Here is a 22,004-nt window from a genome sequence, read left to right on the forward strand (position 1 = left end):
ATCTTATGGTCGTTGAATTCTGCTGACTAATGATGTCCATCCCTTTGCATTGGTTATTTGGAAACTGAGAACCTGTGTTAGGGCTCACCCCTCAATGAGCGGTAATCTTGGAGCACATAGTTTCAGTAGTAATTAGTCTTCATCTTATTTCTTCCTGATGTTGTTTTCCCTGTCTTTATCATAAAGTGTCTTTTGTTGTTGCCTCACATTTTTCCTAGATTGAAGAGAGATTTGAATAACTAAAGTTAGAACAGAGACAAGATGGGAAAGAGTGAATAACAAACACTATTAAGCAGTTGTTACATGATTAGTGCTAATTGTTTTGTAACAGAAGCCATCATTTTAATACCATATATGATATATGCCAGAATGTCACATGTCTCATTATAAGTGTGCTGAATGACAAGATCATAAGGACATTTCAGGAACCAGTACATTTTGCAGAAGGAGGCTGTTTTGTACAATTTGGGAGATTTTAATACTTGTTTTTTGAGAGCTGACAGCTATAGAAGAGAAAGTATTGAGGTTATTTATAATTACCTTGTACGACTTACTATACAATGATCTTACTATGTTAGCACTTGGGGCCTGCTTAGAATTAGCAAGCGTGGATTTGTTCCATTTCTTCCTGATGCAGGTGTTATGTTTAGAAGCATGCATGCTACTCTCTCTCTCTTCCCTGGTACTATTAGTACCCTTCCCTGGAAGCTTCTTTCCTCCCTATTTAAATCTCCCATGCTGCTCAAAGTTTCACTTGGGCCCACTTGCTGTCTACGACCTGCCCAGGGTGGCTCACCCACCTTGTTCTTCTCTTCTGTGAGCTCCTGCAGTGTCTGTAGGTATGTCCCAGACCTTTTGCACTGCACACATTCCTATTGTAGAGCGTTGTTTCTTGGATTAGTCTAGAAGTCCCCAAGGTACTAGGCATTTTGCAAAGGCTAACCGGGTCTTAGCCATATACTTAGCATGATACTGTGCAGAGAGCAACAGTTCTAAACACTGCCTAGCGTGTGCCTGCCTGATTCTTCATCTCAGCTTTTCTTTCCCATTTGCAGGTCCTTTTTGTGCCAGATGCCAACTTTCCTTCCAGTACCTTAAGGTTATCATCATCCAGTCCTGGTGCTACTGTCTCTCCTTCATCATCAGATGCAGAATATGATAAGCTGCCTGTATGTATGTCATTTGGGAGCTGACATCTTTATCAAACATATTTTTTGAGTTGTGGAATTTTACATGTTGTTTTTCACAAGTTTTCATCTGAAATGCCCCCAGAGGGGTGGGGATAAGGATTTGTTGTTAGTTGAGAGAATGCATCCCATCAAAAAGAAACCTGTTCACGTTTAAGGTCTCAGAGGCAAAAATGCACACCTCGTTTATGTAAAAGTATGAAGTTAAACTCTCACTGAGACTGATCGTTTGTTTGTGTGGCTTTTACTCCCTTCTCTAGAGAACTTGAGCCCTGAGTCAAATATGAGTTCCTTCATTTAGGTTATTTTCTAAAAACATTCGATGAGCTGTTTTTACGGTTTCATACATATGCTCGTGTTGTTGTTTAAACCTTAATGCGATTTGGGTACTTACTGTATTTGTGATCATTTTTGAAGGACAAAGGATATTTGCCTCTTTTTCATTTGTTCATGTTAAATAGAAACAGGTTCCTTACAGGAAACTTGTGTGGCTTGATTTATATGCATAACCTGTTTAAACAGTGCTTCTATTTGATTTTGGGGATTTTTGCTTTCTTCAAGGATGCTGACTTAGCAAGAAAGGCCTTAAAACCCATTGAAAGAGTCTTATCATCCACTTCTGAAGAAGATGAGCCAGGCGTGGTAAAATTTCTCAAAATGAATTGCCGGTACTTCACCGATGGAAAGGTATATGGCAGTGTAATTTGTTTCCTTCTCTTGGACTCCATGGAAAAATAAAGTAGGTTCCAGATTACTCAAGACATTAAAATATCTTTCCCAGAGTTTCATCGTAGATTTCATAAGTGTCTGTTTGTTTTCAACTGTTGGATGCCTGGCATTTTACTTATTATATGATTCCTTATGACCTTGGATTTATTATTTCCTCTTTCAGTTCTTGGCCTGTCCATTGCTAGGGAGCCAATATAGTACACGCTCGATAGCAAAGACCAGAGTTAGACTCGTTGAATTCAAAATCCAGTTCTGCTACCCACTAGCTCTGAGACCACAAGCATGGTATTAGAGTTGCCTAAGCTTCCATTTTCCTCATCTGTAAAATAGGATCAATAATAAAATTTAATCTTGGGGGGTGGTGGTAATTAAAAGGGATGGTCTCTGTAAAGATCTTAGCACCTAACTTGGAAAATGTGAAATTCTCAACCCATTTGCTGCTGGAGATGCTGGTATTAAAAATAATGTCTGTGATGTGTGGTTTTTTGATTATTGGTGTGTTTTAGAAAGCAAATCCAACTTCTAGTGAGCCTCTGAAGAAAGGGTCATGTTGATAGAAAGTGAATTCCTATGTTAATAGTAGAGACTTCATGCCAGGTTCCAAGTGGTCGGAAAATACATTATTAATATGCATTTATAGCTTTTGCAACCAAGAATAAGTGATGCTTGAATTCACTTGGGCGCCTGAGTGGTTCTGTGGGTTAAGCCTCTGCCTTGGGCTCAGGTCATGATCTCACGGTCCGGGGATCGAACCCCACATTGGACTCTCTGCTCAGTGGGGAGCCTGCTTTCCTCTCTCTCTGCCTGCCTCTCTGCCTACTTGTGATATCTCTCTGTCAAATAAATAAATAAAATCTTCTAAAAAATACATTATGAAATGAAGAATTCTTCACAAAGCTGATTCAGTACTCATTAAGAGTATGAAGATAAATGGTCTCCCTATAGGGCGCCCTGTGTATCCTGCTGCCTCTGAGATAATCTCCCTGGGACCATCTGTAAAAGAGTAAACTGACCAAGCTTCAGACAGAAGTTCCCACTGAATTACTGGGTTTGGCCATTAGCTTCCACAGTTTAGTTGTGTTTATCTCTGGCTGCAAAAATTTCAAATTCCAGTTTGTGTCAAATTTTGCTAAAAGTGGCCTTCCTAAACATTTTAGAGAAAACTATTAGGACTCTCATTTGGCACCACAGCTCTGAGACAGATGCTTCCTGAGCCCAGTACCATGCACTTGTTGGACGCATGGGGAATGTGTGCTCAGTGAATTCTCAAGTGGGAAAACACTTGGGACGGCCCCTCCTATTCTACAGGGAACCGTGGCGTGTGAGGCATTACAGCCAAGGTTCCACTCGGTTGTGCTGTGGCCGGGCTATGCCAGAACTAGGCTCGGTTGATGACAATAGGGGGGAAGCTCTGTTTTCTCAGCCTCGCCACACAGTATCCAAGGTCGCATTCCTGCAGCCTGTTGTCCTAGCCCTCTGAAAGGGGACACGACTGTCACATAAGATAACCATGCTTCCCCAGAGTCAACCGAAAGGCAACAGGAGTTCGTTAAAGTGGTTGTGGTGGTTGCCTTTCTGCCAGTAACGATTCTGTCCTGTCCCTTTCTCCTGCAGGGGGTGGTCGGAGGCGTCATGATTGTTACTCCTAACAACATCATGTTTGACCCTCACAAGTCTGATCCCCTGGTCATTGAGAATGGTTGCGAGGAGTATGGCCTCATTTGCCCCATGGAAGAGGTGGTTTCCATTGCTCTCTACAATGACATTTCCCACATGAAGATCAAAGATGCCCTGCCATCGTAAGAAAGATTTCTTTGTTTACCAAACAAGCAAACAAACCTCAGGTGTTTGGAGAATTACATGCAAGTAAAAAGTGAGGGCATTGGCAGGAGTGGGAGATTGTGTAGATGTGAATCTGAGGGCGGAGGATGGGTACAGTATATTTTTAAAAAAATAGACAAATGAGAGGAAATGGAGATAAAGGGAAAGGTTGCACATACACAAATGAAAGGAGAAAAACAAAAACGCCGGCGCATTAAAATGGCATTTCTTTTTCTTTTTTTTTCCTGAGAAGCAATGCATATTCTTTATGAATTAAGGAAAGAAGAAATGAAGTTTCTCTGAAAAAGTGTTAGGTTACCAGGTTAGTCTCTGACTACCAGGTTAGTCAGAGAATAGTGTTTTCCTCTCCATTTAGTTGTCAAGCAGAGTTAGGTTCTTCTCATTCAAATGCTAGGATAGGCAGTCTTCCCACCTCACATTCTCCCTTAGTCCTGCACGGAGCGAGCTTGGCGTGGACAGTGTGGAGGCCAGACCACCCTCTGTGGTGTGAAGAGGGAGGAATACTGGTCTGTTTGTCTCTGAAAAGTAGGTGAATATTACCTTAGGCTTGATTATTTTGCCTTTTTTGATTAAAAAAGGAGAGAGAAGGAAGCTCCCCATGAGAAAAGAGAAGGAGCGTTAAGAAAGCTCAGGGAATTGATTCATTTAGAGGGATGGTTGGATTCTTACTGTCACTTTGTTAGCATTTCTATTTCTCTGTGTCCACTAGAAGTAAAAATCTTTAGAAACCCTCAGTGATAAGAAGGTTGAGGGAAAGCACTGGGTCCTAATTGTGCAGGGTAAGCTAGCTCCTGGGACTTAGGGAAAGAAGGGAAGGTAGTTAAAGAACTAACCCAGACACAAAGTCCTTAGGGGTTTATACCAGCAGGAATCCCTGGACTCTCACAGTCCTTGGCGCCTGACCGCCCCGCCCTTGACTCTTACCCGACTCCAGGTCACTGAAGCTAGCACAGAGCACAAGCACTGAAGTATCTTCTAAATCCTGCCAGAAGTATCCAAGTGAGAGCATAAGAGGTGGTGTGGCAGGCCAGGCAGTTCTGCCTGAAGATTAAGTCTGGAGCCACACTGCCTGGGTGGCCCTGGCTCTGCCACTCATGGCCCCGTGACCTACCCAGGTTTCTCAGTCCCGAGCCTCACTTTTCTCATCTGTTAAATGGAATGAATAGTATTCTTCAGCTTATAGGGCTGTTTTAAGAACTAAATGTATTGATATGCCCAGACTCTTAAGAAAATCGCGTGATACCTACCAAGTATAAGCTGTTATGTGAACCTTTTGTTCATCTCGGATACCCTGTTCATCGTTCTGGGATTCTCGTTGTCCGTGCAGTTGAGGCTTCTACTGCATCTTAGTGAATGGCTCTTGGGTGGCAAGGATATGAAGAGGGGTGGCTCATGGCCTCTGCCCTTGAGGAGCCTGCAGTCTGCTGGGCACAAGAGACAGCTGGGGAGAAGTGATAATTGTGTCGTGTGCACAGAAGGGCACACAGTGTCCCATGTGGACCTCTGTGAGGGAGCGGCCAGCTGCCTTGGAGTCTCAGTCATCAGAGAAGAGGACGTGAGGGATTGGTTCCGGGACTAAGGAGTGAACATTAGGTTCTCTGCGGCAAGAGGAAAGAAGATGCGAATGAAGAAATCTATAGTTCAGTTTAGAAGTGGATGGCCAGGCAGGAGGGTATTTCTTGCCCACTGGTGGCTTCTAATGGAGGCGTAACTCTGGCACATCCTTGGCTCAGGACGTTAAGGTTTCCTTTTAATAATAAAAAAGGAAGGTACGTCTTTACAGAAAGATGTCCCTCATTGTGAGACTGCGTTTAATGACCTGGGGCACAGGGTTAATGCTGTAGCTGGAGGGAGAGAGAAGAGTTAAGAATTGGCTCTTAACATGTTCAGTTTATTTCCGAATGGTGCAGATTCCTGCCTTGGATGCAAGTGTGTGAAGAAGATTTTTCAGTCTAGAGAACAGTTTGTGCACCAATGGGCAAAATAGAATGTGCGAGTGGGATCGGTGTGATATAAAATTAGTAGTGACTTCAGCACTCCAGCAATTCTTTAAAAGTTAAAAATAGGTTTAAATTTCATTATTGCTAGAAGTTGTCTGGTAAAACAAGAAGTACAAATGATCTGACTGCAATATGCAAATCATTTTAAGTGTGTGTGTATGTGTGTGTGTGTGTGTGTGTGTGTGTGTAAAATCTCCTCATCCTCCCCTTCACGCTTCATATTTTGTGTGTGGGCTATTTCATAAGTCCAGCTGCCACAGACAGATAATAGGAAGGGAACAACTGGAAGGATTACTGATCACCCTTGGGTGTCTGGCGGAGTCTAGAAAACATTAACAGTCATGCCAGTTGACTCCACTGTGTACTTTGCCCCAACAGTGCTTGGCAGCTGTAGCGCAAAAAAACAGGTAAATTAATCCCCACTTGGACTAGGTAGATGAGGAGAAAGGGAGGGGTGGACAGGGTAATAGAGGAGGCTGAGCAGAGTGCAGTCCCATCTGTTTGTGGGAGCCAACTGGGCAGAGGAGGGAGAGATGAGATGGGGTCTTGGATGTTCATGGAAGAAAGTTTGGCTTATTACCCAAGCGTTGTGAAGAGCCAAGTTTCTATGCCACATTAAGTGTGGGGTCCTAAAATGGAAATTAGGACACATGACACTAGTTTATTTGACTCTGGGATTGGAGCATCTTTCGTGTCTCCCGGGATGCTAGTGTTGGGTAACACATTCTTGGGCATGCAGGTTCCTGCAGAGCAGAGACACTGTCGGAATCATCGTTTAGCATATGGCATGTAGGGGCTCGACAAATGCTTATTGAATTGAAATGAATTATGAACTAAAGAAGGTTTTCAAGCATCTGTCAAAGCCTAGCTATTATGTAGGCCTTTATTTGCTATTGGAAAAAGCATGGATGTTCCATGCATGTGATTTATAAGTCTGGAGGGATAGTCTTATAACTTGAGGACTTCCTGGTACTTTGTGGCTTTCTTGCCCTAGTTATTGGATAGCCAGAGTAATAAAGTAGTACCTGAATGTGATCTAGCCTTTTTAGAAAACAAAATTATTTCTGAAATCTAAAAATGTTCTTTTTAAAAAGGGTCTTTATATATCTGTGTTTAAACCCCGTATCAGTACTAAGGTAAGTGAAAATACAGGTTATGCAAAATCGTGCCAGTCAAGGCTCAAAGATTATATTTCCCGAGCATTTGTTTTAAACTTTGGAAAACATGTCTAATCAATATTCTCGTGTCATTCAGATCTGGGTAGAAAAGCATCTGTTGTTAAGGGACAGTATGTTTCAGCTGATAAACCAGTGCCCATTACCATAAAGTAAAATGGTGTTGCTATGAGTCAAGAAATTAAGAATTTTAACCTAAGTATTGTAAGAGCTTACTTGATTTTCTTTTCTATAAATTTTAAGTGTAAAATGGAGCAAGTGCTGTATAGTCACTATACAGAGGACAAAGATTCTTGCATCTCCCTCAGGAGTAGAAGGAATCTATTACTGGAAACATCAGGTCCAAGTGCTGAAACTCAAAGTTAGGGTTCAGGGCTAGTAATTTATAAAATAGTTAAATGAGTAGCTACTCAGTCAATGAGCCATTCAGAATTAATGTAGTTGGTTTATATCCTATTTTATAAAAAGGAACAGTTTTGAATACTTAAAGAATTTAGGTCATAGTACTAAAACATTTCCTTGGTCCTTTCCTTCATGAATATCAGAAACATTGTTTCATCATTAAAAATCTGGTAGGTGATATCTCCATGTTCATAAATGACTTCAAAAATCATTCATTCCTTCTAGTAGGATATGCAGCTCTCATGGTTCTTTGTTTTACCCCTTCATGTGATTTATTTATGTTTCATTTTTGAAGTCAATTTCTTGATTTCATTTCCTTATTCTGAAATCATTTCAACATAAATTTAAGTTGTGGTATATTTATGTTTTAGTTTTTAGTTGGGTTTTGTTTTAATTTTTGCCTTTCCTCCATTTTGTTTTTGGTTTTGTTTTTAACATTCCATGTGCACCCACCATTTTTCCCCCGACAGTGACCTACCTCAGGATCTTTGTCCTCTGTACAGGCCTGGAGAATGGGAAGACCTGGCTTCAGAAAAAGACATCAACCCCTTCAGTAAGTTCAAGTCTCTCAACAAGGAAAAACGGCAACAGAATGGGGAGAGAAGCATCACTTCGGATTCCAAATCAGTAAGACCTTTGGAGAAGTCAACAGAACACACATACATGAAGCCCTCAGACAGCTCTCTGTCAGGAAAGTTAAAGATACTGGAATCTTCTACAGAGGCAACCAGTGGATCTACTACAGTGACTAAGGTCAGCAAGGAGCCTTCTGACACTCGTGCTGCATTTGAATCTATAGCCAAAGAAAATTCCCTTTTAGGGGAAGATGATGACTTTGTTGACTTGGAAGAACTTTCTTCTCAACCCGACAGTGGAATGGACAAAAGAGACACCTCAAAGGAGTGCCTTTCTCTTGACCCAAGAGAGCTAAGGAAGGCTAAGTCCCACATCATCGGTTCTACTACAGAAATGCAGGTCCAGTCAGCCCTGAACTTTTCAGGAGCAGATAATGATGCCGAACTGAAGGGGGCCCTAGATTTAGAAACCTGTGAGAAGCAAGATATAATGCCAGAGGTGGACAAGCAGTCTGGTTCCCCGGAAAGCCAGGTGGAAAACACACTGAACATACATGAAGATCTTGATAAAGTTAAACTCATTGAGTATTACCTTAATAAGAACAAAGAAGGGTCACAGTTAACTGAAAACTTGCAGAAGGCAGAATTAAGTGATGACAAAAAGACTGAGCCAGTGGGAATAGATATCACCCTTAGTAGTTCTCTTCCCCAGGTGGGTGGTCCCCCAACTGAGGGCAATAAGGAGCCAGATAAAACCTGGGTGAAAGACAGAGTGTCCCTCCCATTGCAACTGGCGTCTTCTACAGAAGAAAATGTGAATAAAGGGTCTTTAGACGCCTCTTCAGAATCTACTCTGGACAACAGCTGCCAAGGCGCGCAAATGGATAATAAGTCTGAAATTCAGCTGTGGCTGTTAAAGAGAATTCAGGTACCCATTGAAGGTAAGCCACTTCTCTTTAGTATCTTTATAGCCTGCTGTATGGTTGGCTTTCTGAAACTTGTGAATACAAGCGAGATTAGGACAATTGTTTGAGAATGGTGTTCTCTCAACAGACGGTATTCTTTACTGATAACATTAATTGGGAAAAAACTTAGCATTAGATAGTATCTATTTTGGAACTTGAACTGTGACCTAGATTTCTAGGTCAAAAGTAGTTTGTTTTTTAATTTCAAGGAACTTTTCCTTTTCACCTTGAACTTTTAAATCTAAAGGGGTTTGAAATGTTTTTTAAGATAATTCAGTGCTAAGCCTGATTGCCTTATGGTGTAAGTGGGTCCTCAGTGTCATTCCTTGGGAGGTATCCTTGTGAAGTGCCGCATTGCGTGGGTTTTTATGCTTATTCCCAGCATGTCGCATCTTCCGTGATGCAGAACCAACTGAAACTGCAAACCTTGTCCTTTTTGTGCCAAAGAAGGTCTGGAAAATGTGATTAGTTCTAATATGATGGTGTTTTTGTCATATATTTTGATTTTTTTGTCACTAAGAGGGGATTGGGAACTGTTCTTTACAAGTTGAAAGGTTTTACTTTCACCAGTATTGTCAATATTGAGGAAAGTTTGTTTTTTTTTCCCATGTATGACTCAGATATGCTTCCTTCAAAAGAGGAGAAAAGCAAGACCCCACCCATGTTTCTATGTATTAAAGTAGGAAAGCCAATGAGAAAATCCTTTGCCACTCAGAGCGCAGCCATGGTCCAGCAGTATGGCAAACGAAGAAAGCAGCCAGAGTACTGGTTTGCCGTTCCTCGGGAGAGGTAATTGGGGGCTAAAATGGAAAATGTTGGGCTACTAGAATCTAACTGCACCTTAATTTTTTTATTTTAGCTCTTTAAATAGTTAATCTTATTTTTGAATAAGACATTTCTCTTAATTGTATCTTTTAGAATTTCTAGGAGGACTTTTTTGAGTCGTTTTCTGCTAATGAGTGGCTTCAGTTTAGCAAATTTGAGGTCACCCGTGCTGAAACCCTTTTATGACTTCCTACACAGTTGAATTTTAAATGAAGGAAGATTTAGATATTCTCAAGTGTTGGTAATTGGAAGTGCAATTCTGTTGAGAATAAAAGACTACTGTGGACCAGATCGAAACCTCTCTAAGGGCAGGAGACAGGCATGGGTGCAATTCTTGAGGTGCTTATTATTCTAGGGAACTAACGGTTGCTTTGGCCTTGAGGAGGGAGTCTCAGTGACTTAGCAGCTGAGATGATGTGGGATCACCTGGGTGGGTCTGAGGGACTGTACCCTCTAGAGAGATTTGTATATTTAAAACTGCCAAAGAAGAAGTGTTACTGGTTATATGAGTCTGGGATGGCAGGCCCAGTGGTACAGAATTTTTTTAGTGGTACATCATTAGGGACATCTTTATAATAGAAAATAGTTAGGAGATACTATTTTTAGGAAAAATTAAGTGTTTTCCTTTTGTATGTGTGGTAGAATAAAAATCTCTTTACAAAGGTCTTGCAGTTCGTTTTCAAAATTGTAAAACTCATAACATACCTTTCCTCTTCCTACCTAGTTGTTAACATTATCATCTGGGCAGACCTCTTGGCTAACACACCTGCCAAGAACGAACATAGTCAGCAAATTTCCTTAGGCATGAACTGTTAATAAAGCAGAATTAAATTCCAAGCAAGGGCACACCTTCTAGTTGATTAGTATCCAGAATAATTCTCATCAAGGGAGTTGCCCTGTTGTAATAAATTATAGTTTAACCTGAGAAATAGTTAATGGGATTTTAATTAATGAATTTGCCCATATCTGTTCCCTGTCTTAGATACAAAGCTGTGTTAACATGGACATTCAACAAAAGTTTTGTTTGTGTCTTATACTTTCCTACCCATGCCTGCAACCGCCGCGGTGTTTCATGGAAACTTTCAGGATATTGGAGAGATTAAAAGGAAAATGAAGGTCTTTTTTTATTTAAAAATGTTTAACAGAAGCAATGTTAAGTTTCTGAAGACCTGGTAAAATGAGAGTTCTAAAATCAAATTTCACAGTCAACAATTCCTTAGAGATTTGGGCCCACTCCTGATTTTTTAGATGAGGAAAACAGAGCACTGAAACTTTCATCCATGTTGCTGGTGAGGTGGACTTACAGAGTCAACCAGAAGAATCACCTGTTATAAGTATCACTTTTTCTTTGGGCACATGTATTATTTATAATATAAGGAAATTGTGGTTTTTTTAATCTATTTTATTATCTTTAATGAAACCGTGCACACCAAGGACTTTTATAGAATAAGTATAGCAATCCCACACATGCAGTTCTTATATTACTGTCCTTTTTTAACCCAGAACAAATCTGTAATGTTGAAATACTTCTCTTTGATCTCTAATACAGGTGGTTTTTGTGGGCTTTTAATTTTATTTATTTATTTATTTAGAGAGAGGTGGGTGGGGGCAGAGGGAAAAGGAGAGGGGCTCAAGCAGGCTCCGTGCTAGGCATGAGCCCAAGGTGGGGCTCTCTCTCAGGACCCTGAGATTATGACCTGAGCCAAAATCAGAAGTCCCACACTCAGGGGCATCTGGGTGGCTCAGTCGGTTGAGTGGCTGCCTTCGGCTACCTTCTTGCTCCTAAAGAAATAATTTATCTGGAAGGAAACCCGAAATTGATAGAATACAAATGAGAAGGTCTGTAGTGTTGACAGGCATGTATTTTTGCCCCTTGATTCTGTACAAGTCTATACTAGCAGCTGTCCCGGGTGTAAGAAGACGACCATCTCATGCCCTGCCCTGGAGGGCATGTGGAGTCTTGGGCTGCCCAGCTCTGGCTCATGGAATAGTGAGTCACAAAATCAGGCAGTGATGAATGAGAATCCCTAGGAATAGTGTGCCTTAGAATGAGGTACTTTATCCATTTGAAATATAGTTTCTTAATTTGGAAAAAGGGTCACTGTGGAGCATTAAGTAGTTAGATCATGTCTGAATACTTACTGAGTGCATAGGACCGGGCAGGTGTTGGGCTAGTTCTAGATAAATAAGATTGAGAGTCTACCTTTAGAAGCTTATGAAAAACTCTTGAAATAGTTCCTAGTTCTTTTTAGAAACTTGATAGGATTGTATTTCATAGATTTGGATACTGTTCTATGTGAAAAATGCAATTGTCTTTTTTCTTAATACTGAGATTATTTCTTTTTTTATTTTATTTTATTTTTTATTTACTTGACACAGAGAGAGACACCACAAGCAGGCAGAGAGGCAGGCAGAGAGAGGAAGGGCTCTCCGCTGAGCAGAGAGCCTGATGCAGGGCTCTATCCCAGAACCCCGGGATCATGACCTGATCTGAAGGCAGAGGCCTTAACCCACTGAGCCACCCAGGTGCCCCTATTTCTTTTTCTAGAAAGAACCAATAATTCCTGTTCATATTGAAACAGCCTTTTTTTTTTTTTTAAGGTTTTATTTATTTATTTATTTATTTACTTGAGAGAGAGAGAATGAGAGCGGGGAGAGGGTCAGAAGGAGAAGCAGACTCCCCGCAGAGCTGGGAGCCCAATGTGGGACTCGATCCTGGGACTCCAGGATCAGGACCTGAGCCAAAGGCAGTTGCTTAACCAACTAAGCCACCCAGGTACCCTTGAAACATCTTTTTATCCCGAATTCCTTATGATCTCTACCTGTGAAATGTTTTAGAGTAATTGATTTCCTATTATCCAGCTTTTAAAATAAGATGGAATTAAATGGCAGGAACTGTGTAGAATTTGCCAAGTCATGCATAAATGTTAAATCCAAACTGAATTAATTGGTTAGTGTGATTCATGTAATAAGTAAGCTAATAAGAGAAAGGAAAGGGAGAGCCTGTGGGTGTTTTAAAATTTTTTTATACTTGAAAATAATTATGCTACAATAATCTTAGCTACACTTGAACACACAGGTATATTGGGGGGAGCAGAATTTATTTTGCAATCTGCTTTTTCCTGCACTTAATGTTATACACATTTTCTACATGAAATAGTATGTTATTATAGATATACGAACAACATAGCACTCCTAATACATTCCCTGAATGATTTAGTGACGCTCCTGCTTTGGATGTTAGGTGGTTCCGATTTTTTTGCCATTAAAAGCAGTATTACATTAAACATCTTTATAAAATCCTTAAGATAGTCTTACCAATTCACGGGATATGTTTAGGGCACGTGGAAGTGTGTGACAATTTGTATACCACTGGCATCAGAGTCCCCTTTTCTCCATGTGATGGGAAATCTAAGTCATATGATTCTTTATCAGTTTGGTAAGGAAGCAAATGCAGCTTTAAAATCGTTTTTGTTTTGTTTTGTTTTAACAATTTTATTTATTTATTTGACACAAAGAGAGCATAAGCAGTGGTTGCTGCTTATGCAGCAACACATGCTCCCCAGAGGGAGAGGGAGAAGCAGCAGGCTCTCCACTGAGCAGGGAGCCCGATGTGGGGCTCGATCCCAGGACTCTGGGATCATGATGCTAGCCAAAGGCAGCTGCTCAACCAACTGAGCCACCCAGGCGCCACTTTAAAATCATTTTTGTTTTGGGCTCCCTGCTCAGCAGGGGAGTCTGCTTCTCCCTCTTCCTCTAACCTCCCTACCCCGATCATGCTTGATCTCTCTCTCTTATTATCTCTCTCTCAAACGGGTAGATAAAATCTTCAAAAATAAATAAATACATTTTGTTTTAAAGCTGAGTGCTTCATATATGATATTTGTTTATATAGTAAGGTCAGTAGTGGCCTGAGGCTCTTTATTTAGTAATAAAAATTTATGTATACCTTGATGTACAAATATATATTTAATAATTATTCTAAAATACCATGTTCTCTATAAGCTTCTCATTAAGATCAGCAAGCACTTTGATTTATATAAGATAGTTAGAGTTTGTGCCTGTCCACACTTAGAATAAACTCCTCAAGTACAAGTTAAGTTGATTCTACTTTAGAAAGCATGGTATTTCCTTCTGTAACGTCAAGAGTAACTGATGCATTTTATAAAAGTTGAGTTGTTTAATTCTTTCAAAATTGTAATGAGTAACATACCCAGGAGCTCACAGGTAGCTGTCCTGTTAAAAGGTGCTATCCATGTTGTATGCACGCTTCTCACATCCCATCTGTGGGCAGTAAGTACTACTGCCTGAGTTAGAGATTCTGGACTCTCTAACTCAGGCAGTTAGAGAGTTAGACAAGTTCTAGACAAGCTCTGCATGGTCGCCTAGCTGAAAGCATGGAAGCAAGAGCAAGACCCCATTTTTAGCAGCAGTGCCTTTTCTTTAGGTCTGCATTTCCCTCAACTGTAGTCAATGGAAACCCATCCCATGGACAAGTAATAGGTGTTTTGTGGTTAAATATGGTCCATAGTCAGTGCTTATCTCTATCTAGAATAGATTTATGCTCATAGTTGTTATTCTTTTAATAGGTTTTTATAGGAATTTCTTAGTTTAATTTTCTGCTATTTTTCCTGATATTGGGATAATAGAATATAGCTCACTTATTTTATCTCTACTTATATTTTAATTCTAGGAGATTACTTGGGTGTTCATATATATAAAGATTTATATGTATTTAAAGATTTTATATGTGTGTGTGTGTGTGTGTGTTTAAAGACTTTTACATATATATATATAGACTATATAAGTCTGATATCCATCAGTCTTAAAGTCTTTACTGTAGTACATAGAATTTGAGATTTATTTCCCTTTTTCACATTTCCAGAAGTAACAGCCATACATACAAAGACCATATATGTAACCTCTTGGTCATCAAAGCTATGCTGTATGGTTAGGAGTGACTGGTTGATGGCAGATCCTGGTCAGGATCTACCTTTTAACTATCTGTGTGTCGTCTTCTCATCTTTCAGAAGGGTTCACTCTTAGCTTTGGAATATTTAGAGTGAAGCTTGAAAGCTACCTGTACTGAGCTTTTCGTGATGGCCATCTGTCTGAAATTGTATTCATTTTTAAACCATGAGTCCAAGCTTCTTTGGAGCCTGATAGAATTCTGGTGCCTGAATCACAGCTTTATAAAGTGCATCAGATTATTGTAGTTGAACACTTACTTTTAAATGATGTTCCCGTGATACCTCCACCATCAGAAGCAGCATTGCTGCTCTTAAGTCAAGGGGAGAATACGAGCTCAACATTCAGCTTCCCCAGCTTGGAGAGAGGGCTAAGAGGGCAGGCAGAGTGCTCAGTGCCTGTTTCCTGAGCCCTTCCCTGGCATGGTGCTCTGGGTGGTTCTCTCACTTAAAACTCAGGAGTGCTTTGTGAGGTGTGTAGTGTTACTTTGCCTTTTAGAAATGAGGAAAGTGGGACGTACTGGTTTTCGACAACTTGCTCAAACAGGCAGATATCAGATCCATTTGATTTCAAATCCCATTCTCCTAACTAGATCAGGCAGGCAGCTGAAACTGCTGTAATTATACCCTTTATGTAGACATCACAGAAACAGGGATGGGAGATACTGCAAACATTCAAGGTCGTTTCTTGACTAGCAAGGGAATGAAAATTTGTAGCATCCCCAGATTGATTCCTATCCTTGGACCTTGCCGAAGTGCTCTCCCTCTGACTAGACGTGTTTCACTAATTATGCGGAGAGGAAGTGACTGATACTTTATGGGTGCTACCCCATGGGTGCTCACTGTTTGAACTGAGGTGGTCTAATGACAACGTTGTATAGAAATAAAGAGCTTGGCTACGGTGTCCTTCCTGTAATATTAGGTAGCTTAACTTGATTGCAGGCTGGTTCTAGCATTGGCTTATTATTAGAATGAACTTTTATGTGCTACGGTGGTTATCTGGCCCCGAACAAACAGAACACTACAATATTCCTTCCTCTGAAGCTCATGTCACAAGGTCTGGTGACTTTATTTTATGTGACGCTTCTGTGAACACAGTGCTTGAACCTAAACTACGGCTCCCTATTCTCTAGTTCCTCCCCTTAAAATCTATTTTGTTACCTTATGGTCAAAATAATCTTCTCAAAAGGTCTTTTGATCATGTCACATTGCCACAAAAAAATATCCTAAGCCTTTGGAACTAAAGTTTAAACCCCATGTTTTTTGTTAAAGCTATTTACAGAATGGCCTACCTTCCTCACTTTTTCTTCATTTGCCTAAATCTGTGACTTTACTAAGATTGGTCACTTTATGGGTTTTTGCCTGTAAGGCCTAGGACCTTTCTAGCTTGGCATCTTTTAAAAACACTATATTCCTGAACTCGGGTAGTCCCTTCTCTTCTCCAGCTGTGTAAATCCTTTGTTTCCCAGAATAGTGCCCCCACAGTGATAATGCCCTAGACTGGCAGTAACCATCTTTTCTCAACCCACACTTGACTGGTGAACAACCCACAGACGCAGAGGCACTCGGGAGTGGGGGGAGTTGGGGAGCGGGGGAGCAGTTGAAGTCTGGCACCTTTTCCTCTTACAGGAGCAATCTCTGTTTCTAAATTCAGAAATATTGAGGACTAAAGCTTGTGAAGGAATGTGTTCTGTAGCACAGAGATGAAAGTATGTAGAGTTAACAAAGAACTCATGGCTTAGATGGGTGGATGCCCAACTTAGCTTTGTAATAAAATCATCTAGGAGCCTTTAAACATACAGAGTACCCAGATCCTTCCCTGAACATCCTGCAGCTTTGGATTTGGAATGGAATGCTAGAATCTGTGAGGTGTCCTCCATATTGTGATAAACAAAGGGAAATTATTAGGTCCTTATTTTTACCCTCACATTCTATAGCGCTTGATACCATTGACCATCATCCACTTCTTTTTCTTTTCTTTTTTTTTTTTTTTTAAGATTTTATTTGACAGAAAGACAGCAAAGGGACACAAGCAGGGGGAGTGGGAAAGGGAGAAGCAGGCTTCCCGCAGAGCAGGGAGCCTGATGCGAGACTCAATCCCCGGACCCCAGCATCACGACCTGAGCCGAAGGCAGACACCCAACAACTGAGCCACCCAGGCACCTCCCATCATCCATTTCTTGACACTCTCTTTCCTTCTGTCATTCCTTCCCAGTCCTTTCTTCTTCTGTTTCCTCATTCAGTGTTACCCCTTAAATAACCTGTTCTCACTATATATACAATTGCCTGCACCTAATTAATTCTTTCTTATACGCCAGTCATGGCCAGTTATCTTCAATGTAAAACTTCCTACTGAGCCCCAAACATGTATACACCTGATGGTTCTCAATATTTAGATCATCCAAGGATCAAACAAACTCAAGGCAGATCATACCCTACATGGGGGCTCTTATTTCTACTTTTGTCCCTGCCACTATCCCCACAACTCCTGCCTCCAGTTTTCTCCATCACAGTAACTGCTGCCACCAGCTACTCAGTCCCCAGGGCCAGAATGTGGACAGAATCTTGCTCCTCGTCATCTTCCCACCTCGGTCCATTACTGCATCTAGCTTATTCTATCCACTTTGTATCACTAGGATCTCTAGCTCCCATTCTGCCCCTTCTGTGGACGTGGCTGAGTTTCAGTGGTAGGAAAGGTGAATCCGACATACTGACTGATGTGCTTGGGATGCTCAGCTTTCCCTTCCCATGTCCCACCCCATTACCCACCTCCCCTACATACATTTATTAGTTCAAATGTCTCCTCTAAGAGACTTTCCCTGTCTAGTTTAGATGTAGTGTACCCCCACCTCTGTCATAATACTTCCTACATACACTCTTCTATGGGTGTGGACTACTTGGGGCTATTGACACCGTGTCCTAAAAACAGTATAGGATCTAGTAGGTAATATACCCTAAATGTTAATTGGATGGATGCATGAATAAATTAGCTTATATTCTCATAGATAAAAATATCGAAATATTGAAATACCTTATTCCTTAAAACTAAAATAATGCACAGACTTTATATAATTAGAAAAATACAAAAAGGCAAAAAAAAAAAAAAAAAAGCTCAAATTTGTTACACCAAGCTAACTACAATGTATTTTTATTTTTGTAGACTTTGGGCCTTTCTTCTATGTATGAATGAATGTAATGATAGCATGTGTGTATCTGTCTGTATCTGATAATTGTGGGTGTGTGTGTATGTGTGGGTATATATGTATTTTGTAAACTGCTTTTTCGTAAACGCATCTTGCTTTGCCATTAAATGTTGGGCATGCATTTAGTTTGCATGCATTACTTTTGCGGTAACAAGCAAAATCATAAAAAAGCTGATTCTCTAATTAAACTAGATTTATGAGGAAAAAATGTCCAAATCATAAGGACCATCGTGAAGACTAAGCAAAGTGCTCTCAAGAGCATTTTCCTTGAAGAAAGAAGCATAAATTAAAGGAATCAAAAACTAACCTACTTTTCTAGCTTGAAATCTTTAACCATGGTTAGTGCTGCATTTTCTGATCCAAAGTCATCTTGTTTTTTAGCAGGGTCAGGGCTAAATTGAAGTCTTTAATAACTGTCAATGCCACTAAGACCATAGTGTTAAATAGCCTTTAAAGTACTGTACTTTCTAGAACAGTTTAGGTCCTACGTAGCTAAACCAGATACACTTGAGAATACAAGCCCTGTGATTTTCAAGTATAACACATATCATACTGTATTCTTATTGTGATGTTTCAGGTAAAAGTGTTACTATTAAAGGAAAAAAGGGGGATCTCCAAAATAAACCCTAAAGGAATGATCTTCCTTCGTATTTAACACAAGTTGAAGTTCTGGGAAACTGCTGTACAAGTAGAAGCCATAGAATTATTAGTTAGTGATGCCAGTATTTTTTTTTTTTAATGCTTTAAAATCATGCTTTAAAATGTTTTGCAGTGATACCTCTTCCTCTCATTCTTTTTCTGGTCACCTTACCTTTCGTCTCATTAAGTTAATGGTCTAGAAATTCATCATCCCCTTCCAGAAGCACTATTAGGCAGCTACCCTTCAGTAATTTCAGTAACCAGCTTTGGCAAATGCCTCAAGTTAATCAGTGACTCTGTAGCCAGATCCAAGTTCATGAAAAAATAACCCCCTTCAGAGGAGCTCATCACTGTGGTGGCTGTGCTCTCTGCTGGAGGAGTGGACGCCCGCACTGTGGAGCATAGCGTGGGGCCTGTCTCCACTGCAGGATAGTTAATGCCGATGGGGGCCGCACACACTGTTTGGGAGTAAGTATGCAGAAACAGTAATTAGTGCAAGCCTGGATGCCTGTAGGAGCCAGATGGAGGACTGGAGGGAGGGAGGCTGGGGGGCCAGTGTTAAGGAGCTGCCCTAGGGAACAGCTGCTGCATACCTGTGTCCCTCCAGCTGAATGCTCTGTGTGGGAACCTGAGCCTGGTGTTGCTTGATCTTCCCATCTTTTTCAAAATAAATTGAAAGATGGATTATGTCTGTCAAATCTCCCCAATTTTTAAGTATCAGCCACTATATAATTAACAAAGAGAAGTACAGATGCTGAGTCCAAGGCTATGGCCTGCCAGCCTAAGGCCTCCAGCACTGACATTAATAGAAACTTCTAGTTTCTACTTATTTTTAAGTGATCCTTTTTATCACTGTAATTATTGTTCTGATCAAGGATTCTCAAAAGAACTGTCCTATTATTTTTGGTGAACCAGGACAAAGAAGCATATTTAGTTGGTAATTTATAAATAAATTTTTTTAAAGATTTTATTTATTTATTTGAAAGAGAGAGATTGAGAGAGCATGAGAGCGGGGAGGGTCACAGGGAGAAGCAGACTTCCTGCTGAGCAAGGAGCCCAACGCAGGACTCTATCCCAGGTTCATGACCTGAGCCACCCAAGTGCCCCAATAAATTACCTTTTTATAAATACACCAAGACCCTTTAACAATGGTTATTACACCAGGGCATTACTAACCATTGCTTTCATTTAGAGTTGTAGAATATTGAATCTGAAAGGGACCTTATAGGGCAAGGGAAATGACCTTCATCATAGAAGGACCTTGGGTCAGGCCATTGATATGGGTTTAAGAGGTGGTGGTTTCCTGGTAACAACCTCTGGAGGTCCAGAGTGCTTTGCCTTGCTGGGCATCTATGACTATATGGAGCCTGGGAATGTTTTAGATTGAAGTGCACTGGAGTATCTTTAATTTATAATCAACAATACAAGTGAATGGTGGGACTGCATATACATGTATTTCCTTATTCTCTGAGTCACATTCTTACTCTGTTCATCCCTTTCCTTGTCTTATTATTTCCCATTCTCTGTGCCTAATGTATTCTAAAGTATGCTTCTAATATAATAGCTATGAAACTGATGGTTCCTGCTTAAATCATGAGGTAGGTTTAGGGGTTGTATCTTCCTATGTGTAGCCCCAATTTATTTTCCTGCCAGTGAAGTGACCCTTGATGAGAATGCCTAACTGCTTCGGGGTCACTTTGGTCCAGTTTGTTGGTCTATGTGGTAGCAAGATTTTAGATAATCACATGGAAGGGACTTTGTAAAAGGTCTGTCTGAAGGTAGACAGAACTTCCTTATACATCTAATGCTCCAGACATCTATAGGAGGAGCTAGGTTTTCTTACGTTCATTTTAGAAGCTCAGAGAGATTAAGGAACTTTCCCAAAGCCCCCAGCTAACAGCAAATGGGACCAGTTCAGGTCTTTATCTTAGATGTGTGTGATTTTTCCACTTTACCTCACAACTATGTTATAAAAAAAAAAGAAAAGAAAAGAAGAAGAAAGAAAAAAGGTAATAGTAAATAAAATCCCACCATAGCTAATTTTGAGAAAATAGATTGTAATTGTGCCTAAAGCCCATACACTTAAAGTATGAAAGCAATGTTTTGTTCCAAGCATCAACTCGGATTTTTCATCAGGTTTTATATCCCTTAATCTTACAGTTTCTTTAGAGATTTATTTATTTTAGAGGTGGAGGAGGGCAGAGAGAGAGAGAGAGAATCTCAAGCAGACTGTCAGCTGAGCACAGAGCCCAACACAGTTTCAGTCTCGTGACCCTGAGATCATGATCTGAGCCAAAACCCAGGGTCTGACACTTAACGGACTGAGACACTGAGGTGCCCCTGAACCCTACAGTTTTATCAGTGCTGAGCTTTTAAGAAAATGACTGTAATAATAAATATGACTATAATAATAAATAAATAATATAAAATAAATAATATAAAAATGCCTACAATAGTAAATAATAATATAATAAATATTTTTTATATATATATATATATATATATATATAATAACTATAAAGGAAAAGGTGAAGCATATTGACTGAGGCCGTGATCTGACCCGAGGTTGATCCCAGTCCACCCCTAACATACTGTGTGGTGTTGGTCAAGGCAATCTGTGTAAGCACCCTCTTCTTCCATTAAACAGAGATGGTGACTATAGTGGCTGCCTCATGGGGTTATTATGAGGAAAAAATGAACTTGTCCATGCACTTAGTGAAAGTTACTTGTGCTGCTGCTGTAGCTGTTCCTTCCCTTAATGCTTTGTTGCCTCTGAGATAAGCCTGCTGCCCTTCAAAAACTTTTATCATTGACCTTTGAATTTCTTTTCCACAGAAGACAACTTTAACGGCTGAATGGGGATTTGTAACTTGAGTAGGATGTCTCCTTTGGGGTGGATCCCTGAAGGAACCTTGTGTTGATGATAAAGACCTTTGAAGTTTATGAGGAAATTTGATTAAGCCCAAATTGGTTAATAGAAAACTTAAACAAAGCTCGAGGGCTGGGTTTTGGTACCGACTGTTGCTGGATGGGTTGGCACTAGTACCGTGCCTGGAGGAGTATGCATGGCAAGCTTCTCCCTGTGTCTGCTGCCACGTGTGGGCTGTGGCCTTGACCAGCTCTTGGCGGATCACCAGTGTAGCCAGCTCCATACAGCCTTTGTTTCTCGGCCTAGCTTTTCTGGCTCTTCAGTCCTTGGCTCCCCAGCAATTTTTCTGAACCACAGATCTGGCCAGGCTGCTTCTGGCAAGACCCCGGCTGTTGCCTCCACACTCCCCACAGCCGTGCCTCCCTTGTTCACATGCTTCCTCCACAAATGGCCCCATATCTGTGTGCCGTCTGTACTACTGTTTGCTTAATAGAGGTCTTCCAAGGACTTCTATCCTTTTTTATTTACTTAGCCAATCTTCTTTAAGTAAATGTGTAGCTATTAACCTACGGTCCTCTGTGTACCTTCTGAAGTCGCTAGAACTGCCCCAGTACACTTTGGGAAAC

The 22,004-nt window shown here is 40.6% G+C and overlaps 1 protein-coding gene across 8 annotated transcripts in view; it reads left to right on the forward strand.

Moving 5' to 3' along the window:
- Positions 1–22,004, forward strand: part of NCOA7 (nuclear receptor coactivator 7) — a 156,525-nt gene that overhangs the window by 106,928 nt on the left and 27,593 nt on the right. For 7 of the 8 annotated variants that reach the window (XR_004383244.1, XM_032862463.1, XM_032862466.1 and 4 more), the window contains 5 exons: positions 1,056–1,169; positions 1,749–1,874; positions 3,531–3,715; positions 7,806–8,851; positions 9,496–9,664. Coding sequence is in view for 7 of the 8 variants with exons in the window: in XM_032862463.1 (XP_032718354.1) it covers positions 1,056–1,169; positions 1,749–1,874; positions 3,531–3,715; positions 7,806–8,851; positions 9,496–9,664 (1,640 nt within the window). In the remaining variant the exon portion in view is untranslated. The remainder of the gene's footprint in view (positions 1–1,055; positions 1,170–1,748; positions 1,875–3,530; positions 3,716–7,805; positions 8,852–9,495; positions 9,665–22,004) is intronic. The other variant, XM_032862467.1, reaches the window with a different exon arrangement.

This window comes from Lontra canadensis, unplaced genomic scaffold (assembly GCF_010015895.1).
Source record: "Lontra canadensis isolate GAN:19392208 unplaced genomic scaffold, GSC_riverotter_1.0 scaffold23, whole genome shotgun sequence".
In the NCBI taxonomy this organism is placed as follows: Eukaryota; Metazoa; Chordata; class Mammalia; order Carnivora; family Mustelidae; genus Lontra; species Lontra canadensis.